General features: G+C 52.4%; 8 protein-coding genes across 8 annotated transcripts; 2 read left to right on the plus strand and 6 right to left on the minus strand.

The window, feature by feature from the left end:
• Positions 1-675: 675 nt before the first annotated feature.
• G6M90_00g047180 (uncharacterized protein) lies at positions 676-1,611 on the minus strand (the record flags this gene model as incomplete). The annotated part of the gene is made up of 1 exon (XM_014689353.1): positions 676-1,611. The coding sequence occupies one exon, from the start codon at positions 1,609-1,611 to the stop codon at positions 676-678; it is 936 nt and encodes a 311-aa protein (XP_014544839.1).
• Positions 1,612-2,162: 551 nt separating this feature from the next.
• Positions 2,163-3,416, minus strand: G6M90_00g047190 (uncharacterized protein; the record flags this gene model as incomplete). Its single annotated transcript, XM_014689354.1, has 2 exons — positions 2,163-3,240; positions 3,340-3,416. The coding sequence occupies 2 exons, from the start codon at positions 3,414-3,416 to the stop codon at positions 2,163-2,165; spliced, it is 1,155 nt and encodes a 384-aa protein (XP_014544840.1).
• A 912-nt stretch (positions 3,417-4,328) lies between these two features.
• Positions 4,329-5,977, minus strand: lepH (Cytochrome P450 monooxygenase lepH; the record flags this gene model as incomplete). Its single annotated transcript, XM_014689355.1, has 2 exons — positions 4,329-5,309; positions 5,408-5,977. 2 exons carry the CDS (start codon positions 5,975-5,977, stop codon positions 4,329-4,331), a joined length of 1,551 nt encoding a protein of 516 aa, XP_014544841.1.
• An 850-nt stretch (positions 5,978-6,827) lies between these two features.
• On the minus strand, positions 6,828-9,041 carry asaR_0 (C6 transcription factor asaR; the record flags this gene model as incomplete). The annotated part of the gene is made up of 3 exons (XM_066130425.1): positions 6,828-7,949; positions 8,010-8,477; positions 8,553-9,041. 3 exons carry the CDS (start codon positions 9,039-9,041, stop codon positions 6,828-6,830), a joined length of 2,079 nt encoding a protein of 692 aa, XP_065986546.1.
• A 595-nt stretch (positions 9,042-9,636) lies between these two features.
• asaE_4 (MFS transporter asaE) lies at positions 9,637-11,197 on the plus strand (the record flags this gene model as incomplete). The annotated part of the gene is made up of 4 exons (XM_014689357.1): positions 9,637-9,880; positions 9,948-10,054; positions 10,115-10,289; positions 10,362-11,197. 4 exons carry the CDS (start codon positions 9,637-9,639, stop codon positions 11,195-11,197), a joined length of 1,362 nt encoding a protein of 453 aa, XP_014544843.1.
• A 211-nt stretch (positions 11,198-11,408) lies between these two features.
• Positions 11,409-12,862, minus strand: G6M90_00g047230 (uncharacterized protein; the record flags this gene model as incomplete). Its single annotated transcript, XM_014689358.2, has 3 exons — positions 11,409-11,520; positions 11,585-12,324; positions 12,419-12,862. 3 exons carry the CDS (start codon positions 12,860-12,862, stop codon positions 11,409-11,411), a joined length of 1,296 nt encoding a protein of 431 aa, XP_014544844.2.
• A 967-nt stretch (positions 12,863-13,829) lies between these two features.
• On the minus strand, positions 13,830-16,836 carry its3 (Phosphatidylinositol 4-phosphate 5-kinase its3; the record flags this gene model as incomplete). The annotated part of the gene is made up of 3 exons (XM_014689359.1): positions 13,830-14,558; positions 14,619-15,588; positions 15,653-16,836. The coding sequence occupies 3 exons, from the start codon at positions 16,834-16,836 to the stop codon at positions 13,830-13,832; spliced, it is 2,883 nt and encodes a 960-aa protein (XP_014544845.1).
• Positions 16,837-21,663: 4,827 nt separating this feature from the next.
• Positions 21,664-23,127, plus strand: GCDH (Glutaryl-CoA dehydrogenase; the record flags this gene model as incomplete). The annotated part of the gene is made up of 3 exons (XM_014689360.1): positions 21,664-21,874; positions 21,992-23,017; positions 23,081-23,127. The coding sequence occupies 3 exons, from the start codon at positions 21,664-21,666 to the stop codon at positions 23,125-23,127; spliced, it is 1,284 nt and encodes a 427-aa protein (XP_014544846.1).
• Between the last annotated feature and the right edge of the window lie 83 nt (positions 23,128-23,210).

Raw genomic sequence — 23,210 nt, forward strand, 5'->3', positions numbered from 1 at the left:
TCATTTATACGTTTACATACGCACAGGCGTACAAGATCTGGGCTGGGTGGCTATGTGAGACAAATCAAATTTCATCCAGAAGAAAAGATCTCTGTTTTCACAAACATCTCTCTTTTCGGGAGCGAGGGGGCTTTGTTTTCCGGCGGGTTGGCAATTGTCACCGGCAACGGGCGGCGGGAGGCATTTGCATTCACATTGAAGCGAACTCTTATGGGTAACAGGCACTAGCGGTTTCCAGATGCTGGTGGCGATGACCTGGGGGCATTTGGATCATACTGTTCAGGGCTGGCGTTGTGGTTTGTTTTAACTAGCGGCTGGTTGGCATGCAACGAGAGCGTCTGTCTATACCGATGTATTCGAAACTCATTTGGACAGCACAAGCAGTTCACGCGATTACTTCTTGTTACTTACTTTTTTTCTTTCATCTTTTTTTTTTCATTTTACCTACCCGAGTGGCCAGATATCTCGGTCTCTTGTTTCCCACTTCATACCGCTATTGCCATCCCTTGTTACCCGGATCAAGCTTTTATACCACAGGCTCAAGGGCGGCAGGCGCTGCATCTCGTGTTTCCAACGATCTTCTTGATGAATGAAACAAATTGTTAACGGCCTTAATTCCAAGTACTCCTAACGTGATTGTTATAACATATGTACGGCTGACTCGAAGCCTTACTGTTACACTTCCTCAGCTTCTTCTTCGGCATCATTCTCCTCAACAATCAGTCCACCTCCAAACTCAGTCGCAAATATGTCTGCCATTCTGCGGTCCTTGATGGCAAACACAACCTCCAAACCATCCCATCCCTCTCCATCATCTTTGTCCTTCCCTTTTCTTCCACACAAGACCTTCTTCCACGCTCTCGCGATTTCTCTGACTGGATTTCCATACGCACCGCATCCCCAAGCCCCCAGCACGAGCCTGTCAACTCCCCTTCCTTTAACCATCCTCATCACAGCTCTCATCTTCCTGAGGACTATTTCCTTATCCTTATCTTCCACGTACACATTCCCCTCCACATCCGGCATCCGCAACATGGCCGCTGTGACCACATCCACGAAAAACCTCTTCGAGACGGGGAGATCATCGCCCTGTGCATCCCAGCTCCTGACAACAAGCACATCGGGCGTATACACGCCTCCTACATCGGGGAGACGGTAGAAATCCTCCCGCAGAGAAGGATATAGCGTCGTACGCCCGCAGAGGCATTCCTCCTGCGACGTGGCACCGGTCAAAATGCCACCGCCAGGGCGCAAGGGACTAGCCATGTTGAGGACGGCCACGCGAGGCATAAGCCGGGATGCTGCTTCGAGGGTATCCGTAACCCGGAGGGTGATGCGGATAGCCAGAGTCGACGGCTCGGGCCCGGCATCTGTTGCTAAAGTCTTTCCGGAGGGTCCGTCACGCCGGACAGCTTCCTGGGAGGAGTTGCACTTGGGAGGATCGACGACGAGACAGGCTGCTTCTACTCCTCTTCTCGCGCGGGCATTGGATTGCAGGACCAGGGGAACAGTCTTGTTCAGGAACGCCTTTGCCTTTTTTGCGCGGGCGTCCCTTCTTGCTCGCGCGATCCGAGGCGGAAGAGGCATTTTCTCGTCTTGTCTAGTTGACATGCTGGGTTCCTTTCGAGTGCAGCCGGCTTAGATGAATGAGGTGTTGTTGACGTACTACGACAGCCAGGCTGGGCCGGGTACCCTGACGGTCAGGACAGCCACGAGCAGACACGTTTCGGCCAATGGTTTGCTTCGGATTAAGTATCCAAGAACCTTAGTGGGCAAAACAACGATAATTGTAATGATGGAACCACGACGTGACGGGTATAAAAGTAAATCGGTCAAGGGGACTCACGCGGTGACCAGACCAGCGGCTGGCGCTGGGCTTGGCCGCCTTGTCAATTCATCAGATTTGAAAGCCTATTGAATAATACTCTGCCAACTGACACACAAGCAAAATACAGCATCATTCCAATATATTTCCATCAGGCCGTTGCACATGCGCCGGGAATACCAAACAAACACTCGCTAGTACTGAAGCAACCAAGACACGGACCTCAACATGACTGACTGACTCCCTTAATTGTGACGGGCTTGTTCTCATCAGTCGGTAGCGACGCAACTCTGCCTTCCAAGCCCCGGGATGCCACTGTGCTCAAAAAATCTCCACTTCAATCGTCTCGCTTATCTCCTTCAAAGTAGAGTTTCCCAAGAGACTGCCCTCCCACCCCCGGGCTCCCGAGACCGGATGAACCTGCTCTAGCCTCACCCCTATCCAGCTGCTGAACAATTCTCTCCGCGGTCTCCCTGGTAGTAGGGTGTCTGCCTGTAGGCAGAGGCCCACGGAAGGTAGTATCCACAAAGTTGTCTTGTTCCGTGAGCATTCCATGGTGTGGAGCATCAGCAGCAACTCCATCCATCATCCGAGCATCTCGTCTTTCCTGGATGGCAGAGGCGCTCATGGGTGTATCGCCTCCGCTCATCATGGTGTCTCTGTCCCTACGATAGTCGCTCATTCCCGAGTTTGTTCGCTCCAGGTTCCAGGCTTGGTGTGCTGCAGACGCGCCTGGGGGAGCACGACGGTGGTAAATGGGGCCAGAGACGGTGCTGCCAGCGCCTTCGCCGAATCCCACAAGCGACGCGGACCCGTCGTCACTCATCCTATCCTCGTAACCACCAACAGATCGAGTCGCCATCATGTCCATGTCTTCGTCCATGGCATCGGGTTCGGCGCCCATGCTGGCTACCGAGTCAGCTTCCCGGTAGTTGGTGTCGGTGCTAAACATATCCTCGTCGCGCTCGCCGGCAGTCGTCCGGGTATCATCGCCAACGTGACTCTCTGTGGCGCTTGCTGAGCCAACCGTGCTCATCTTGGTGACTGCCACGGGTTGGCCATTGCTATCGAAGTATGAAGGGGTCAGGTTGTGTGTGGTCGGGAAGTTTGGCGGAAACCCTCCACCAGTTGTCGATGTAGGAGTGGTTTGGGGAGAAATGGAAGATGCTCTTCCTCTTGCTCCCCCTCCTCCTCCTTCCCCGGCAGCCACAGGGCCGGCGCGAAGTGTCGATACTCGCTCAAGCCCAGCCAAGCGCGATATCCGATCGGCTCGTTCAGCCTCGAGGCTGGTGGTGGACGGATTATGCTGATGCCCGCGGCCAAGAGGGCCAGAAGCAAAGTGGCCTCGATGGCCGTCTTTTATGGCAGTCGTAGACAGCGCGGATAGTGACGTCGTCGTGCTAGTGGGTGTCCCTCTACACCACAGTGGACTGTTAGCCAACTCTGAATCGACCGCGACAAAGTGACGCTAAGAAGTGCGATGTTGACGGTGGACTGCAAAATGGGCTGCATACGGCATCTCAGATGGTGTTTCGGGATTCGACCCCGGCGGGGGCAGATTGATGAGAGTCGGGTGCGAGCCTTGCGACATGGTGGTGTCTGGTGTTGGACGGGAGACTATATGTTGACCGAGTTGCAGGATGAGTGTGCAAAGGCTGAGGAGACGGGAGACGATGAGCCTTGGGCAGCGGGTGCTGCGCCGTCCGTCCCAAGGACGCTGCGATGGTTACGCGGTCGCGTCGACAATGGCGCGATAGTCGTCGATTAATGCGAGGCAGCCAGGTCAATGGTTCGGATAATCGTGGTTGAGCGATGATGGATTCAACCTGTGCGCCTAGTAGTCGTGAGCAGATGGAATATGAAGGAGGAGACCCGCTTCCGAGTTGTTCAGTCGAGCGCATTCTACGGAGAACAGTTGCGGCGTTTCAGACTTCAGGTCTTGGGCCAGTTATGAACGACTTGTGAAGACGACCATGAGCAGGTGCGACTGGCTGCCTGGCCTGGCTTGTACGTATTACGACTTGGCGTGGATGCATGGGACCAGTCAGTCCACCAGTCCACCAGTCCGGCATCGCGCCTTGCATAAGCGCTCCAAGCACAGGGCACGGAGCACCGGACAGAGCAGAGCAACACTTGGGGCAGGTGCCCACTCAACTGTAAATTGCCGTGTTCCTCCATGTCCCCCACTGAGCAGCCCGGAAGCCCGCCAGGCCACGCAGCCAAATCGCGGGGCAGGAGGGGCGAGCCATCGCCAATGACGTAGACGGTTGGCAAAGGTGATTGGCTAAGGTCTCTTGTTTCCAACAGCTTCAGAGGCAAGAGCAGCCTGCTATCGTACGGAGTAGCGAGTACCTGACTCCATACTCACCCTGTTACCCTAGAGCATCCGACTCGATCAAGTAATAGTATCTGTAAAGGGGGTTTCGTGTACCGCGCATAATGACCGTTTTCGATATTGTGTTTTTTTGTATCCTGCCTCTTCTGTTTATTTGTCACCGTTGCTCTACTTGGCAGCTATATGTATCGACTGCGTTTCATGCAGCGCCACCTTGACGCCGCCTGCGCTTTCCGTGAAGATCTTGACTCTCTCTACAAATTCCATACACGGATCGCGGTTTTCCACCTCGGCAAATTCCTGTGCTAGCCTAACTAACAAGTAAACGGATTGTGTGATGATCTGTTGCCGTGCTGGACATATCCTTGGGCCGCCCGAAAATGGCACAAATTCCCATTTCGGCGCCCTACCCTCAAATCGACTCGGCCGGAAAACATCGGTGTCATCACCCCAAACTTCTGCATCATGAAGATGGGCGTAAAGATCAAGCGAAACCACAGTGCCCTTGGGTACAAATACCGGGCTGCGGCCTTGCGGTCCTCCGCCTCTGGGGAGGACTGTGTCCCGAATCGCCGTTCGGCTTAGCCGTCCGGTTGATCCGTGCAGCCGCAAGGCTTCCAGTACGGTGTATCGGAAGAGAGAGAGCGATCTCAGAAGCTCAAAGCTTAGGTTTTGGTCGCCTAGAGCAATCGCCTGCTTTCGAAGCTCTGTCCAGAGATCTGGGTTGCGAGCAAGATGAAAGAGGGTATTGGAGAGCACAACTGCGGTGCTCTCGAACGCCGGCAAGAAAATGTTCATCATCTCGTATCTTAGAGTCATTGGCTTCCGGATCCGCTTTGCCATCTCATCAAGGAGCACATATCGCGAATTCGACTGGCCACCCCTTTTCTTCTCGTCTAGCGGGTTCGGTTGGGAAGCCGCTGCTAGTGCACGAGAGACTTGACGGTCCACAAAAGCATGGATCTTGTCGATATTCTCATCTACTGTGTCATTGAATAGAGACCCGAGGGCCGCAAAGGCATGGCGGCGTTTGGTCGTACCTATCAGCGCCTGAGAGAAGGCTTCCATCAACTCATCTCCTTGGGTAGCATTTCGATCTAGTGAATTGAAAGATTCCCCAAAAATGAATTCCGTCCCGCTATCCAGAAACTAAGAGGCAATCAGTGCACTCGCCCATAACTATAGCGATAGGCTGTCAAACTGTCAAAGAGAAAGATCCAAGCTTGGAAAATCATAGAAACACTCACCAGCCTGCAGATAAGGGGCTTCAAATCGACAGTGCTTCCATCGCGGGGTATCAAGGAAAGCATGCGGTCAACATGTTTCTTGAAGCGATGAACATCGCTCAGCTCTGCGCGCAAGAACAAGGGTTTGAGCGCATCTCGTGAGTGTTTCCAAGCCGGTCCATCCTTGGTAAATATCCCATGGCCGATGAGTCTCAGAATAGGTGTGATCCGAATGGTTTGTTTATCATAGTCTTCGAAGTTGGCAGCAAGCATAGCGCGAAAGTTGTGCGAGTCCATAGTGGCAATGGTCTTTCCAGCTGGGGACCGTTCTTCGATTGTTCGACCATATTGAGCAAACTTTTCCTGGTAAAACTGGTTGTATTTGCCTAACACAAGGGCCTCAAACCTCTTGCGCTGTAGATCTTTACCTGACGGGTCTAATATCCACGGAAGGCGATGCGGATATTTGTTTGCTGCCTCACAACCGAGCTGTCGGGGTCTCCGATACTGATACCATTTCAGGAAAAGCCTGTACCCTACGAAAATTGCGGCAAGCCAGAAAGAAACCACGACCGAGTGAACAAGATGCATTTCCCTCCACTGGCTGCAGGCATCAGCTGCAAGGAAATAATGACTCGATTCGAAAGGAGGCCAGGAAGACCAACGTCCTACGGCACGAGATTTGAATGGCTACGAAGAGATACTATTCAAATACCTCTGTTGCTGCTGATGCCCAACATATCCATGATTCGATTCGCCTTTGATGGCCAATGGCTAACGTGCATCTAAAGTCGTATTTCAGCCAAGGGGTGAACCGAATCAGGTGGAATGCGATGGTCTACGTATGGAGCAGTAGCTTGAAACCAATCATCCATGCGTGTCAGCCGCTTTACAGAAGTTCCTTTCCCCCCGTACGGGAAATCCGGGCTGCGCCTGTAATATGCGGTCATCTTGGACCATCGGGGCTAAAGAGGGTTGACTTGTACCGCGTCCTAGCCAGTTCAGCCAAGGCTTTACAGTCAGGTGAACGACACAGACCATGAAGTGATCCTTGAAATTTCTGGCCGTTGAAAATTTGTCTTTTGTTTTCCCACCGCCTCGTCATCCTCCGCAGGGAAGGCCAGTCATTCCGAGACTCGCGATCACGATCCACGGACGGCACGGGCCGCTGAGAGGTTGGTGTTCCTCAGTTAAATTGCTTGATAGCCTTGATCATCCAGTGCAAGGTTCTACTTGCAGCTGGATATCTGAGAAGCAGGGATCTGACGACGTTGGTGGTGGAAACCCCTTTCTCACTTGCTTGTCTTCGGCTCCGTCTCAAAAAGTTCCTTACCCTGCCAGCACATCGTATCTGGAATTCTTTGTCTCTCTAAATCCCACCAGTTTCCAGTGTAGCCATAACCATGTACCTTGTCTGGGGGGCATGTCGTAAAATTCTATTTCACACCATGACTGAAAAATTGGACTCTTCTTGCAAAAAGCCTTGTAGCAGCGTGCTCCAGTCAGGCACGTGCTGCATGTCCTCGAACATTCCTGCATCGTTCATCTCGACAAATTTGCGGGTTGTCGACCCCGGCATGACGCCGCTTCCGAGTCCTTGATCAAGACCAGCGCTCGCAGGCACCTCACTCATTGGCAACTGACTTCCTCCTTTCTCACAACCATCCCGTGGTATAGACGCCGCGGCGCGGGCCATTAATGCCTTGAAAATCGTCCACTTGGGTCCCCGAAAGACAGCTGTACCCGTCTTCTCCATCACCTTGACGTATTCTTCTACAGATTTGAAGGCCCGAAGGGCGCAAGACCTTCTCGGGCGCAGGCATATGTTCCACAGAATAAACAGCATCAAGTGATACTGCGGGTATGATCGCACCGACCAGGTATACGGACGCAGCAGCTCATCCTTCAGTAAGTGCTGTCCTTCTTCAAACAAGCCAAGTGCCTCGAGGAGGGTTTCCTCTGTCGCCAAAAGCTCCTGTTGTTCCGGATGGTGGTGAGCCTCCCACTGCTGGCGCGTGACAAAGTCCAATTTGCGGACAATGAAGCGACAAGTTATGAGTGTGAGTCTTTGCATGGGAATGACGGGGTTGCATTCTTTGATAAGGGTCTCGACGGTTTCTACTAATTTGGCGACGATGCGATCTCGAGCCTCGAAAGGCGGGGGGGTCGAAGGGTTGGACCATGATAGTTGGAGGAGGTCAGCCCATGTTTGGCAAATGCGAATGTTGGCGAGGGATGAGAGGATGCGAGTCCAGCCTTTGCGGGGTGGTGGGAGGTCCTTCATGTTCGGATCCAGATCATTGTCTTCGAGGTTGAGTGGGAGCTCAGCACCACCAGACATTGTGACATTAGGCGTGGGAAGGTCGAGCAGGCCGAGATCTTCGGCAACCCGGCCATCACGACCCAGTAGGTACCACCACAGACGGCGGCGGATTTCGGACTCGAACGGCGAGAGGCCGAGTTTCGTGCCATCACGGTGGAGACCGATGGATTGCGCGATTCTTATGGCTAGGCCATTGAAGGTCCAGACGGAGCGGCCCGTGTTGTGGACTCGTACTGCGCTCTGGTGGGCGCGCGAGTTAGAACGCGAGTGAGGGTAGGAAGAAATGATGTGATGACATACAAGGTAGATTGCCATGGCCTGTAGCAATACGACGGTAGGGTTCTCCAGCAAATCTGCCTGGGCGAAACTCTGTTCGAGTCCGGCTTTGTACCGGTGCAGGGCACTCATCCAGGACTCCCCTAGAAGCCGTGGGCAGTCCTCCCTCTCATCGAGAGCGACAGTCGAGGCGTAGTATACGGCGTAGCACAATGCCAATGCTTCAGGTGAAGCTGTTTCTGGGTTGTTAATCACCGTGTAGACTAAAACTTCCGAAGTCGGAATGTGGAGAATTTTGAAGAGGCAGTCGACATTGTCCACAAAGACCATCCATAGCTGCACAGCGGTATATTTGGAAGGGTGGTAACTTGAAGGTGGATGGGACGGTAGGGGCGTTGACAGTATTCCCATGGGATTGAAGGGCGATGGGACATGTGCCTGGGCCACTTCATCTGTCCTCGGTGTTGCGAGGGCAGTACGGACATCGCTCTCCTACGCATTTCGGTTAAAACCAACCTAGATAGACCTCCACAACGAGCCTGAGAAGCGAGCCGACACTCCACATACCTGCCCAACAACACGAGAGACGAGAACCTCGTTGAAGTACTGCGCCGACGAGCCCTTCTCCAACAATATCTCCCCTCCGGGGTGGGGACTGCCAACTGCCGCCGGCGAAGTCTCGTGCCCAACGCCTCCTGTGCTGAAGGGGCTTGCATGCGGACCAGCAATAACCGTTTTTGGCGAGGCCGGAAAGCGGGCATGCGGGTGCGATGCCTCTCGCGCAGGAATGGACGTCAGCGTCTCCTCCAGCCTCGATATCCTCGTTGCAACGTCATTAATGGTAGCCTTGCGCACCCTGGGCGCTCTCGGCTCCTTGGGCGGATAGGAACATGCGTGGCCGCCGCGAGAACACGGCGTGCAAGGGCGCTTCTTGTCGCAGCGGACCTTGCGTCGACGACAAGTGGCACAGGATCTTTGCACGGGCGCCGCCGAGGAGACCGAGGCTGGCGTTTGAGAACGCTCTGGTGTCTCAGGCGAGGGGGAGTGGCTCGACATCTGTCTGGAGTTAGCAGCTTGTGCCCGGCGCGTGTGCTCTGCAAGAGGGACTGAAGGAATAGGAATAGGTTCATGTCGAGGGAGCACGAGAGGTCGGCCTCGGTGGCTATATACCGCGCCGAGGACCGAACGCTCAGCCCTACTGGCTGGCCCCACTCCCTGTAAACCCCTGCTACCCCCGAGCGCCGAATCACCGAACAGCCCATTGGCCGGCAAGCCATTGTCGAAAATCGGGCTAGTTCACATATCCTCCCCTTTACAAGGGCAACGATCAAGCTTTCCACGAGCCAGAGCTTACCAAGCTTCTTTCTTGAGTCGGATGTCCGAAACCGCGAGACCCGTTTAACCCCGATTATGACTTCTCAACATGCCAGAAGAACGGCGTGTCAGCATGTTGATTCCCACAGGGGACAGACGACTCCTTGTAGTACTAGTATATAAGATATGTGGCTGCTGGGCGCGTCTATTTTTCCCCATCTTGTGAGACACTCATGATCGAGTTTATTTTGATCGAACCGTGAATGCGTTTCCATCACATGTGACTTGTGTCCCGTTGTTCAGCTCGTCACACCTCCAACGATACTGAGGCTTCGTCATGGCTGCGCCTTCGAGTGAGAGGAAAGGCTCCTCTAGTGGTTCACAATCTACCATGACCGTTGCACAACGTGAGGGGCACGACATGCCCGACGCCAATAATCTGTATCCTGGCGACAAATCAGACGAGGAAAAGGCCCCCCCTACTCCCGAGGAACCGGTTGTTGCTGATGGAGGCACCGTTGCTTGGCTGGTTGTTCTGGGGGCGTGGTGTGTCTCGTTTTGCAGTTTTGGCTGGATCAACAGTATGTAACCTGATTTCTCCCAAAATCCGGACATCTTTGGACCGGGCGACATGCTGACATTGGCTAGGTGTCGGAGCGTTTCAGGAATACTACCAGCACAACATGTTGTCGTCATACTCGGCCAGCACCATCTCTTGGATCCCGTCACTACAAATCTTCTTCATGAACGCCTTGGTCCGTACCCGTCACGCCCGCGCCATCATCAAGTACAGAAAAAATACTAACAACATGTAGGGCCCCGCGGTAGGCATGCTCTACGATAGATATGGCCCTCGACAACTCCTCCTCGCCGGCAGTGTCCTCCACGTCTTTGGGCTCATGATGTGTTCCCTCGGGACGCAATACTACCAAATCCTATTAGCTCAAGGTGTCTGCTCGGCCATTGGCGTTTCTGCCATCTTCCAGCCATGTACGTGAACCACTACCTCCTACCCAATGATCCCCCCCTCGGTCAAAGCCAACTAACATGGCAAAACCTCAGCAATCAACGTCATCCACGGCTGGTTCAACAAGAAGCGCGGCGCGGCGTTCGGCATTCTCGCAACCGGCTCCTCCCTCGGCGGCGTCATCTTCCCCATCATGGTCTCGCGCCTCATCCGCCAAGTCGGCTTCCCGTGGGCCATGAGAACCTGCGCATTCCTCATCCTGGCCCTCCTCATCGTCGCCAACCTCACCATCCGCGCCGCCCATCCGCCGCGCCCGCAAAAGCTCACCAAGGCGCAGCTCGCAAAGCCCTTTTCCGAGTTCGACTTTGTATTCCTGTGCGCGGGCTTCTTCTGCTTCACGTTTGGCATCTTCGTGCCCATTGACTATCTGCCCGTCCAGGCGCTCGATGCTGGCGTGGACCCCAACTTGGTGCAGTACCTGCTGTCGATCCTCAACGCCGCAAGTCTCTTTGGGCGGTTGTTTTCGGGAATCGTGGGGGACAAGATTGGCCGGTACAACATTTTCGTGACGGTTTGCGCCCTTACGGGCATATGGGTTCTTGCGCTCTGGATCCCGAGCTCCAGCACTGGCGGCATCATTGCGTTTGCGGCGCTGTTTGGTTTCTGTAGCGGCGCGTACGTGTCGCTTATTGGGCCGCTGGTTGCGCAGATTTCGCCGCTGCGGGAAATCGGCTTCAGGACCGGTATTATATTCTTTATTGCGTCCATTGGTGGGTTGACGACGAACCCTATTAGTGGCGCCATTTTGGGAGATGACAAGAACTGGGTGGGCGTAAAGGTGTTTGCAGGTGTATTTTGCTTTGCGGGAACCTTTTTGGTTCTCATTGCAAGAATTCGCAGGACGGGATGGAAGTTGGCGGTTGTGTTTTAAAGGCTCCTTTTCCCTCTCTTCCTTTATATGTCGCCTTCACAGGTCCGGGGAATATAATATAATTGGCTTAGATCTGGGCATTGGGAGGTAAGCATAGACTTGGTGTATTTAGATTTGGGACTTGGAAACCTGGCGAGGCTTCATCGAAATTGTTGTATTATAATCCTACTCCACTGTTAATATCAAAACCTCACTTCCTGAAATGTCAAGCCTATTGCCTCGTAGCGAATTCCTTCTCTATATCAGAAACCTCCTCCACAGGATGCTTATTCAAACTCTCATAAAGCTGTAAATAGCTCCCAATCAAGAAAGCCCACGAGCCCCTATCACCAGCACTGTTAGAAGACTGCCTTTGAAACTCAATCCCAACCGCCTGCGAACGCTTACCAAAATGTAGCTAGCGAAGCCTGATACTGCGCCCCCGAATTCCCATGCGCCATCCCCAAGGCACCACACAAGGTGAACCCACACGCTCCGATGAGATTCCAAAACGCAACATGCCACCCCAGCAGATGCGGTGCCGGCTTCCACCACTTGCTCTGCGTCTCCAACATGTACAGCGTGCTACTCACGACAAACCCGCTGCCGCCAATGACTTGTGGAATCCAGTAGGCCGCGTTCAGCCGCCACTGTGGAGTGAGATGGTTGATTATGCCTGGTAGTGCGGTAATGCCAGAGATGCCGAACACGGTGGCACCAAAGAGCTGGGCCGAGCCGGCGAGGAAACCCAATTCGTGGAGGTAGTGAGTACGCAGGTCGTACCACGAGGGAAACCATTGCCAATGTTTCACGCGTTCAACACTCTGAGATGTCTGGGAGAGTAGCGTGGAAGGGGGCATTTTTGGCTTGCCCACTAGGTTGCGCTTATTCTGATGGTGGTGTTGGCAATGGCTGCGAGCCGCAACTACTTGTATCTTGGGTTTGCCGTTGCCATTCTGGAGCAATTGCTCGAGAGCCCAGCCAAAACAGCCTGTATTATTAGCATTGATAGCTTCGAAAATGAGCAAGATGGAGCCGACTTCAAAAAAGAGAATGGCGCCGATGAAGGCAGTTATCCCGCCGCCGTAGTACGACTCCCCGGGAAACTCTGTCTCAGGTGCTACCAGTGGAAGCCACGCAAAGAAGCCCTAGGATATATATCAGTCAACCCTCTCTACTCAAAGTCGCACAACCACCATGACCAGATGCCGAGTGTACAGGTCGAAAAATATATAAACATACGTTGATAACCCAGACTACACTCCCCCAAGTGAATATAAAACCAACCAACCACGAAATATCCCATACAGGGAAATACGTAAACGTCCTGACCACGTTCTTCACAACTTCCCTGGGATCCGACGTCCGTCTTGGCGTCACAAAAGGCGCATCTTCACCCGGCGACGCTGGCTGAACGAGTAGAGGATGCCGTCCCTTACGGTTGTCTCGCGATCGCCACAGAAACTTGACATATGCGGCAGGGACAGTGGAATTGACTTGTTTTGGTGGTTGTCCAAGAGGTGTGTTGTCGCCATTGCTCTCCTGGGGTGGAGAGAGTCCTGCGTGATGGAAATGGGCCCTTGTTGGATTCAGGAAGCTGAAGGGTCCTTCGGCGTGGTGGAGTGTCACGTTGTCGTCGTGCCGGAAGGGTTCTTTCGTCTGAAAGTCTTTATTTCGGAGTGGCATGGTCACACTGACGTGGCAAGTGAAGTCGCGATATCTGCTGGACAGACTGTCGAGACTATAGGTGCAACGTATCCCAGTGCAGCATATCTTTCAATTGCTCAGGGGTATGTTTCGCCGCGACATCCGGCTGGGCCCCTTCATGGGAAGAGTGAACATTCATTCAAGGCTGCTTGCAATGCTTGACGCGGAAGCGGCATATTGAAAATGAGAGCTCTCTTCAATAACCCTGCATGTGGTTGTCTAATGTGGGGCGAGTCTCCTGTGCGGCGGCGCCGTGGCAGCTTTGCCTTCCTCCTCCAATCACACTCTACACGGCCCATTAAGCAAATAAAAAGACTGATATGCAACCAAGTTGTATACTGTAACTACCAAAAAACTTCAAGACAAAGGAAACGCGACAAATGAGCAACATATATATTGCGACAAGCATCCGATGCGTCAGTGGTATCATCCATGTCTTTTTGTGCCAGAAACAAGACAAAGAACAAAAGAGAAGGGAAAACAGGACAAAAAGTAAGAAAGAAAATACAAGGAGCTGAACGGGTTCAACATATTCTCATCTCCTGGTTACTTCTACTGCCATTCCTTGAAACCCAATCTCCCCATGCTTCACCGGCATTAAACAGCGTCCCCCCTACAGAATGCTCTCGCGTGTTTCACAAAACCTCATATTGATATCAGTTAATGGTGTCGACAGGCACCGAAGTTCAGTTGCATGAATGCAAATGCTTTGTTGACCCTGCGCTCGATCTCGTGTCGACGTCGACTAAACCCTCTTTGAAAATTTCCATTTCGCTCGCTTCAGTTGTCAAAATATGATGATGCTGCGCCATGCTGTGCCATAAAATACAAATACCAAGGGGGGATAAAGTAAAGAAGAAGATAATCTTGACGCAATGAAAATAAATGAAAGTCATTCCCGGGCCAAGTTTATTGGGAAGCAGCAGAATTGCAACGTCGCCGTGACCTAAACCATGCGCACGCCAGTGTCCTGTGTCTCCTCATCCTTGGGCAGTGGGGGCAGGTTTTTATTCAAGCTTTCCTTGCTAAGCCTCGGTCGCAAGACTTGGCCATCGGGCTCATGGCCATCGGACTTTAGGGGTGGTGGCGGTGGGCGTTCTTTAGGGGGCGTCGGTGGTGGAGGACCGGTTGGCGGTGGAGGGATAGTATTACCGTTTCTGAGGTTCTTCGGCCTATCCCAGACTGACCCTCCGTCATTACGGCTACCCTCAGCCGCTTCCTCAACTACTGGCAAGATCGGTTCATGCGGAAACGACTCGCGCTTGTCAGGAGAGCTGGCGGTCGTTAGAACGCGGTCTGGTATATCTGTTTCTAATACACCACTCGATTCGGTCCTTTTAGCTTCTTTTGATGCCTTCTGCATGGTTTCCCGCACTTCTGCTGACGAACCACTCGTTGGCGGGGCTGGTGGGAGATGATCAGGCATTGGAGGAACCCCATGGCTATACCTCTGTGCAGAGTGTCGTTTTGCTGATTTGTCGGCGGACACCCTCCCTTCGTTCGCTTCCTGTTCCCTTCGCAAAGCTTCCCTTCGAGCTTCCTCTGCTGACATGGTAATCCCCTCGACGAAATTGTAAAATCGGTCGCCATATTGCTCTGGCGGCAAAGCCGAGATTTGTGACCGGTCATGTGACAAGCCTTTCCAGAAATGTTCAATCTTTTTGATCATTCCATACTAAACACATAAATATGTTAGTGTCTCGGTCATGACAGATTAGTGTTGCCCAATACTTACGTGTGTAAGACAGTCAATTACTCCCAAATAGTAAATCTCATCTGCAGGTTGATTGTTTTCGTGCGTCGCTCGAAAGCCTCCATCATCCTGGTTGAAAACAAACCCAGGCCGGGTATGGAAGTCTCTCAACTCATCAGGCATCTTGTCCAACGCCTGACCGATGGGAATTGGCCGCTCTGCGCGAATCTTTTCTCTTAGCTCTCGAGCTTTTCGGACATTCTCCATCTTAGACGGCGTCCTCATAAGCACTGAGGGCGGGTCATCATCTGTCGTCTTCTCGCCGCCAGGATTAAAGACCTGTAGAGTCTTGTCACGTAAATTCTCCTCATTTCCGCGTGATATGTCGTGAATACCAATAAGTAGTGAATAATCCATAATTTGCAGTCTTTTGAGTAGAATAACGTCCTTCTGGAGTTGCTCCAAGAAAAGCCGCTTCTTCCTGATACCCAACTCCAGGTGCTGTTGTCGTCTCAACCAGTTCAGATCCTTCAACGTTGCTCGAGGATTCTTTTCCAAATCGTCCTCCCTGTAGTCTCTGCCAATAGTTGAGCCCTTCAGGTCGAAAGTGGTGTGGATATCTCGGTGAGGTGGAAATAGGTTATTCATGACAACAAAGTGGATCTTCTTGCCATATGGCATCTTGACCCGATGAAGGCCATAAAACTGAGAAAGAAGTGTGTTGGGGTTGTTTTGAATGTGGTTGAAGTAGTCCCTGAGAATTTTCCTCAGGAATTTATGCTCAGAATGATGAATCGTCTTGATGATATATTTGTAATCTCTGGAAAAGTAAAAGAAACTGCCGCTCTTGCCAGGAGAGCCGAGCTCGGAAAGTATATATTTCCCAGTCAAGGACATGAGGTAGTCGGCGGGGTCGAGACGGAACAGGGCACGCAAATGTCGGAACACCCAAGGAGCATAGTCCTTAAACTTGAAATCATATTTGGCAGAAGGGACCAGTTCGTTGCCGGTGCTATGGAGAGGATCAGTACTACTTTCGTTTTGTGTTCAAGGAGAAGTGTTGCCTATCAACTTACATGTCGAACGTCGACTTTTGCTTTGCTTCAAAGTCGGCATCCGTGAGTTCTCGGTCGAGCTTAGCGTTTGTTCTCGAGACAGACACTCGGATCCCGGTCAGCATGTTATAAGCCGTGACCCAATTGGCATGGCTCTCGTCAACTTTGGTGCCGACCAAGACGCGATCATCATCTTCCTCCTCTTTTCGCTTCCGTTTACTAGCCCGCTTCTGGCGATAGACCTCGGCCCAGCGAATAGCATCCTCATCGGGTAGAATTTCATCTCGAGGTGCGTCAGACTGCATGGATCGAGTTGTCCTCCGTGCTAGGTTTAGTGAAGCACGGCGATGTCCGATCGGAGCTACAGTCGGAGAGAATCGCCCACTAGCTTGCGCGACATCTAGCCCATCCTTGGATCCTCGGCCGGGAGGAGGCTTCGATATCTCGAGAGTATGTCTCTGCTTTAGAGACCCAGCGTGTGGGGGTTGAAGATGTCCCGACGGCGAGGTGGTCAATGCTGAGCCGCCTGATTGGTATGCTGGAGGTGAGGAAAATCGATGTGGCGAAAACTTTTGTGGCACAAGCTCAGAAACTGGCAATACCTGTGTTGCAACAGGCGATGTTTGGCCATCATTGTCGTTCAAGTCAGATTCTGGGGTTGAAGCTTGTGCCGAGTCCTGGGTCAAGGTTGCACCGTTGGCCCATGGTGCAGGCTTGTGGTCATGAAATTGATGCTGGTACGCAACGACAGGTGAGCCAAGAGCAGTTGAATTTTGATGTAGATAAGACGAAGTCGTTTCCGAAGCTGAGTTGCCATTAACGCCCGATGCGGGTGGCTTTGGAGCGGTTCGATCGGGAAGAGCCAAAGTGCCGTTTGGCAGTGCCTTGATGGTGGACTTTTCATAAGCATCATTCGCGCTAGAGTCATTGATTCCGTTAGCGAGCGAGCTCATGCTCGTCGGTCTTGTGCTGTTCCCATTCATAGGAAGATGGTTCGTGTCCGATGTCTCCGAGTCGTGCGTGGATGTAGTGGAGCTCTCGTCAAAGCTCTCGTTGATGGGTTCAGGCTGGGTATGGGCTATCGAGACCCCATTTGCCTTTTTTTTGTCGATTTCGAGGCCAAATTGATTGTTAGGGTCAAGGTTAAGAAGGTCGGCTTCAGCAGAAAAGATGGGCGAGTTATCGTCGTTGAGGAAGGAGGGCATTTCGCTCAATCTCCCTGTTGAGACAGGGACCAAAAGAAGTATACTGAATATTCCCTGGTAGAAAGAGAAGGCTGATGGGGAGAACCGATGTACCTCACTGGTTGAACTGGTATATTCAATTCAATGGTACTCTCAGTCCATGCTCGCCTGGGCCGGACGAGTGACGGTGTTCCAACAACTGGTGACGACCTCGGTAGACGAGTGCCAACAGCCAGCCAATGTCAGGGTCAGACCAAATTATGGAAAGATTATCGGTGAGATCTGAAGGACACCGGTATTGTTAGGGGCGCAACAGAATTAACATGGCGTGAATTTGCAGCTTGGTGAAGACGGTGACAAAGGTGATAAAGGGCGAAAATTGTGGATTGTCGACCACGACACAACGCTCAGCAAGTGGCTCTGGGGAGACGCCAGCCAGCCGTGCGCAGGGCGATGTCTCGCAAACGCTTCGATCTAGCGACAATCTCGACAAGGAAGATACTGATGCTGTTGATTGGTAGTGCCCAGGCGATTGAGCGAGGACTTGGCGGCGCGAATGCAGAGGTAGCTGGTGGCTTGTGACGGTCAAGTTGAGGTTGAGATTGGGTGCAAAACTGACTGACGGAAATGTGGTTCAGTGTTGTCAACTTGGCGCCTGGCAGTTGAATGTTGGTCGTCACCCGTCATGCGTGGCCCCTGCTCACCCGCCTAGTGGGCCAAGGTCAGCGCGGTCAACGCAAGCGCTCGCTGGTGCTGCGCACTCGACCCATTAATTATCCAATGCTCCCTAGTTACCTGGCAGTGGAGATGCTAGAGACAGGCCGACTCGTCTTGAGCCAGCTTTGTTATTTCGGGCCAACTCGTCAATCCAGGACTGGCCGACCTGGCATCTTCTGGGAGACCTGGGAGACCCGGGAGACTTTGGGAGCCTTTGGGAGACGTTTGTGCTCCAAGTGCCCAAATGTGGAACCTGGATGGAGAATTTCGTGGGACTCGGATTCATTGTCAGTTATTAGTACATACCTAGATCTACTAGTCGCTGACGGGCATTAATGAGAACGACCACGCAAAAAACAACAACAACAAAAGGCAGCGCAAGCACAGCCTTGAATGTTGGCCGATTAAATTACATTGAGGCTCGGATGCTTGTCGCTCACAGTATCCCCCCATCCGAGAAGTCTCTAGCTGACCTTGCCTTCATTACGGAGTAGAGCTCTTCGATTCTCCCCTGCGCCTTCGCCGTTGGCCATTCACCGTCCACCGTTGTACAGCTCTTCTAATACCCGGCCAAGAGCTGAAGGATATCTGGAAGCGTCGGCAACCCTTTTGACAGCTCATGGCTTGGCATCGGTGGGCCGTCAATGTCTGTCCCAAGCCATAGCGTCAAGGTTGGGCTGGTGGCTGCTCGGGAGACCTGCATTGGCTCCAGCCTGCCCTCTTCAACACTAAGGCCCAGCCTGACACGGCTACGGCCTTTGAATATCCAGCAAAGGGGTTGAGCAAGAAGCACGGCATTATGCTGGAAATAGCTGCTGCCAGGTGTGCCTGGTGCGTTTCCCGAATACCTCGCCAAGTTGACAGCTTTCTATGTACATGTAGGTGGAAGGGGGCACTTGGGCCTGCGGCTCCGCCACCAAAGTCAATCCCAGCACCTGGCCCCCAAAGTAGGACAGACCAGCATGGTTGTTGTTTTTTTTTGCTTGTTCGCACCGGTTTCTTCTTCTTCTTTTTTTTTTGTTCTGCCAATGCTTATCACTGTTTGATGCTGATGTTCTTCGTCTCGCTGCTGGCGTTCTTTCCTTCTGGTTACTCATCGCGTGTCCATGTCCTGAGAATCGGGATTAGAGTGGCCCCGGCACGTGAATTGCTCGGCGGGGTCACTCTTTTTGCTAGGTGCGCTTACCCCCCTACTACGTACTCCTTATTTATTACATTTAAACTCTTCTTATGTATATTAGTAACTTATGCTAAAATTTATTTACTTATTAAACAGTATATATCAATATGTTAAATATAAAGCCTAATAGCCAGGTACTTGGTGGGGCGTCAGCGCACCTAGCATCAAAAAAGAGTGAGCCCGTCGAGCAATTCACCCCAGCACAGCAAAAGATACACACTTTCCTCAGGCTTGGCGGCACGAGTATGCAGGACGTGCAGCAAGCAAAGATGACGCCAGGCAGCACACTCAATATCTGAAGCTTGCACAGGCCCCCTTATCTAAGCACTAAAGCGCTGGCTGACACGCTGCCGTTTTGCGTGAGGTTCCATGTCTGGGAGGCGGTAATACCCATGATACTAGTACTGTCACCATATCCCATGTACCTCCCAAGTGAATCTTGATGACGACATTGCCAATGACAGCTCCTGAGACATTCAGGATAAATCGTGCCTGGTGGTCGAAAACGTGATGATAGGATTGGAGGCTCCAGGCGGTGCTGTCTCACTCTGTAGCTATTCGCCGCCATTGCCAGCATGCCTTCTGCCCAGCCACATGTGCAAGCATATCAACGACCAGGGCTCGACTCCGTCCGCAATCTCCCAGTGCCAATATACGAGACTCTATGCATCCGGACTTCCGTCCCCATTATCCCTATTTTCCATCTAATAACATCAGCAACACTTTCAGCCGCGAAGCCGAAAGGCCAAAATACTCATTTCAACGTAAGGGGCCATGTAGTAGGTAAGAAAGGGGGGTTCTGGACTTGAGGATAAGGACCACATGGCAGAAATGCTCAACACATTGCAATCTTGACTCTATGCAAGGTGTGCTGCGTGTGCACTTGAAGTCCCAAGTATGCCTTGAAAAAAGGCCATTCGCACATAACCAAACATTGGATGGCAACGTGGTCCAGGCGTTGTGACTACAACAATGAGCACGAGAGATACTTCTTGGTATGTAAATATGACAAAACACGTCTGGTAGTACTTGAATAAAGAGTAAAGACGACCAAAGTGTCGACCGGTAGAATAACTTGGGTAGACATCGCAGGGGGGATATACATAAAGTATGTAACTAGAAATTCCTGTGGAAGGTGCAACTCAAGGCGATGCAGGGTAGTCGTCGTTTCCGCCAGAGTTCACGCTGATGTTCGTCCCGGAGCGCTTCACCAACATTTGTATTTGGGATGCTCCATGCTGCACTCTTATCCTTTCATCTTCCTTCTGTCCCTTGGCCGATATTGTTAACATTGAATATGACAAGTTCAGCTGCCATGACAAGGTTCGCCCTTCAATTTCCGCCCAATGATGGGCTGTTTCGAGCCTCTACGGCTATCTTACACAAGCTGACCGAGGTCAAAGCTCGAACCAACATGACATGTCCTTGCCGACCAGCATGGATCTAGAACAGACTCGAGCCACGTCACTTCAAATTCTCAAAATGCCACGGATAGGAGCCCACGGTTCTACGAAAAGCCATCTAGAGCGCGGTGCCATCTCTTGCCCTGAATTGCACAAATTTGCCGGCAGCGAATAGGTGCGTACGGGCTACCCAGCATCTCCAACAATCAAATCTACAAAAGTCGGGCTATAAGCTTATGATGCACATAGAATGAGATGCACGGTCCCGGCAAACAAGCCACCGGCCGTCGGGTATCAAGATCCTTGCCTCTGTCCGAGAGACCGCGGCGTCGCTTTGCTGTTGGACGAAGCCTAGAATACGGATGGAGAAGAAGACAAGATCGCCTAAACCAATACTCGCAGCCGTTTAGCGAAACCCCTACGTTTGCGAAAGGCAGAGAACGACGACGTCGAGCTCGTGACTCGCAAGAGGCTTGCAGTTCGTCCGATATTGCCAGTTCATCAAATCACAGTCCACTTGGCACTGAAGCCAAAAATTCTCTAGCAGTGGCTGGTGTGATGCTGGCTACTGAGGAATTGGATAGGTTAAGTGAAAGGGCACGAAATCACGGTGAACAGGAATGATTATGCGCTGGGCGGTAAAAGCAAACGGTGACGGGCATCTGTGATCGGCAAGGTCATTGTCTCTTCGTGCTATCAGCATCGGGTCTACACATAGTTCAGGCATGCCTAGAATATCAAGACCTCAATACAAACTAAGGGCATTTGTTTCTTGCCAAATTGGCGCAGGTTGGTATGTGTCACGTAATCCCGCGACATCATTCATCATCTCTACCTGGAGTTAAGCGAAGCCGGGCAAAACAGCCTTCTCCTTTGGCCAGTCTCATGGCTGACTTGCCAAAGCCTTCCTACTCGATTGGGTAACGGAATCAGCTGTGGTTGGATGGAAAACAAGGCCAGAAGGTGGTGGGAGAATGCAGTTGCAGTTATGCAGTGTATACCAGCCAACTACATCTAATACCCGAGTTATGTGCATCCGAAGAGAGCAATGAGCCGAGAACCGGGATCGGTTAACGGGGAGTCGGTGCCCGGAGGGCCATGGGGCTTGGGGTTGGGGGAAGGGTTAACGGTGGATCTGCGGCTGGGGTTTAGGCCGTGACATCTGGAGTCTGGGGGTACGGTTTCAATCTTGGCCGCTGGCCAGGCGACATGAGGGCGACACATGCATGGACTCACGAGGCTACAGGGCTCTCAGGCCCCCGAAGCAGGGCATTCGCGGTGGAGTCCCTCCGCGGGTTCCGTCGGTGGAATGAGTGGGTTCCTGGCTAGTCGCGGGGAGAAACCGGGGCCGGATGCCAGCGATATCGCATAACTTGAAGTTGCCGAATTCAACGTCCAACGGGTAGCTCAGACAAAACATAACTTCCTCAACACCTCCACGATCCACCCTCTCCTCTCTTACATCGCGCACTTTATTCGTCCCTTTAATATAGGACAACACAATCCACGCATTATCCCCCCCTGTGTGGATTGTTCCTCATCTTCAAAATGTTCCGTCACAGTCTACGAACAGCTGCAAGAAGCACAACGTCTGCTTCATGGCGGCCAATGGCTGTCAGAAGTTTTGCCTCAGCGCCAAAGACTACCTTTGACTGGCAAGACCCACTTGCGTCTAAGAACCTCTTGACCGAGGAGGAGCTTGCTATTGCAGAGACGGCTGAGAGATACTGCCAAGAGCGCATGATGCCTAGAGTCTTGCGTATGTTGTCGCCTGTCCCGAGATCTAACCTCATGGTGTTGGCTGCTGGTGCCGCGGCACTCCAATGCAAGCTCAATAACATGCCAGACAGCCGCCGTTGCTAATACAAAACTTTAGAGGCCTACCGCGATGAGCACTATGACCCCAAGATCCTTCAAGAAATGGGCGAGCTTGGTCTTCTCGGCGCCAATATTGACGGCTATGGCTGCGCTGGCGTGTCATCGGTTGCTGGTGGTATGATCACGCGGGCTGTGGAACGCGTCGATAGTGGCTACCGATCTGGCATGTCAGTGCAGTCGTCACTTGTCATGGGCGGCATTTACGAGTTCGGTACTGAAGAGCAGAAGCAGAGATTCCTTCCTGAGATGGCCAAGGGCAAGCTACTCGGTGCCTTTGGTCTCACGGAGCCTAACCACGGCAGTGATCCCGGTAGCATGGAGAGCGTCGCCAAGCCTCACCCTACCAAAAAGGGGTACTTCTCTCTCAGTGGAGCCAAGACCTGGATCACAAACAGCCCCATCGCCGATGTCCTTTTAGTGTGGGCAAAGCTTCAAGAGACGGGCAAGATTCGCGGTTTCCTCGTTGAGAGAAAGGACTGCCCTCCTGGCACCCTGTCCACCCCTGCAATCAAGGATAAGAACGGCCTGCGCGCTTCCATAACTGGTATGATCCAGTTGGACGAATGTCCTGTGCCTGAGGCCAATATGTTTCCTGATGTTGAGGGTCTGAAGGGGCCTTTCAGCTGCCTCAATAGTGCTAGATATGGTATTTCCATGGGCGTCATCGGTGCCTTGGAGGACTGCATTGCCCGAGCACGAACTTATGCTCTGGAGCGCAAGCAGTTCAAAGGGAACCCTTTGGCCAAATACCAGCTCATCCAGAAGAAGCTGGCAGATGCCACTACCGACGCTGCCTATGGCACCCTGGCTGCCATTCAGGTTGGCCGTCTCAAGGACGAGGGCAAGGCAACGCCTGAGATGATCAGCATGGTCAAGAGACAGAATTGCGATGTCGCCCTACGAAATGCTAGAATCCTGCAGGAGATTTTCGGCGGTAATGCCGTGAGCGACGAGTATCATATTGGTCGCCATGTGGCCAACCTATTTGTTACGCAGACATATGAGGGACAGAGCGACATTCACAGTATGTTATGACTTCTATCCTTGACTGACTTTCTACTTTCCTTTGCTGACAATAGTTTTGTAGGCCTTATCCTGGGACGAGCTATCACTGGTATCCAGGCGTTTGTTTAGCTGATGTTTGAGGTGGCGAGCAGGAGTGGGATGAGGTTTGTCATGTTTTGCAAGGTACCTACGTACTTGATAGTCAATGCATC

Source organism: Metarhizium brunneum, chromosome 2, assembly GCF_013426205.1.
Source record: "Metarhizium brunneum chromosome 2, complete sequence".
Taxonomy (NCBI): Eukaryota; Fungi; Ascomycota; class Sordariomycetes; order Hypocreales; family Clavicipitaceae; genus Metarhizium; species Metarhizium brunneum.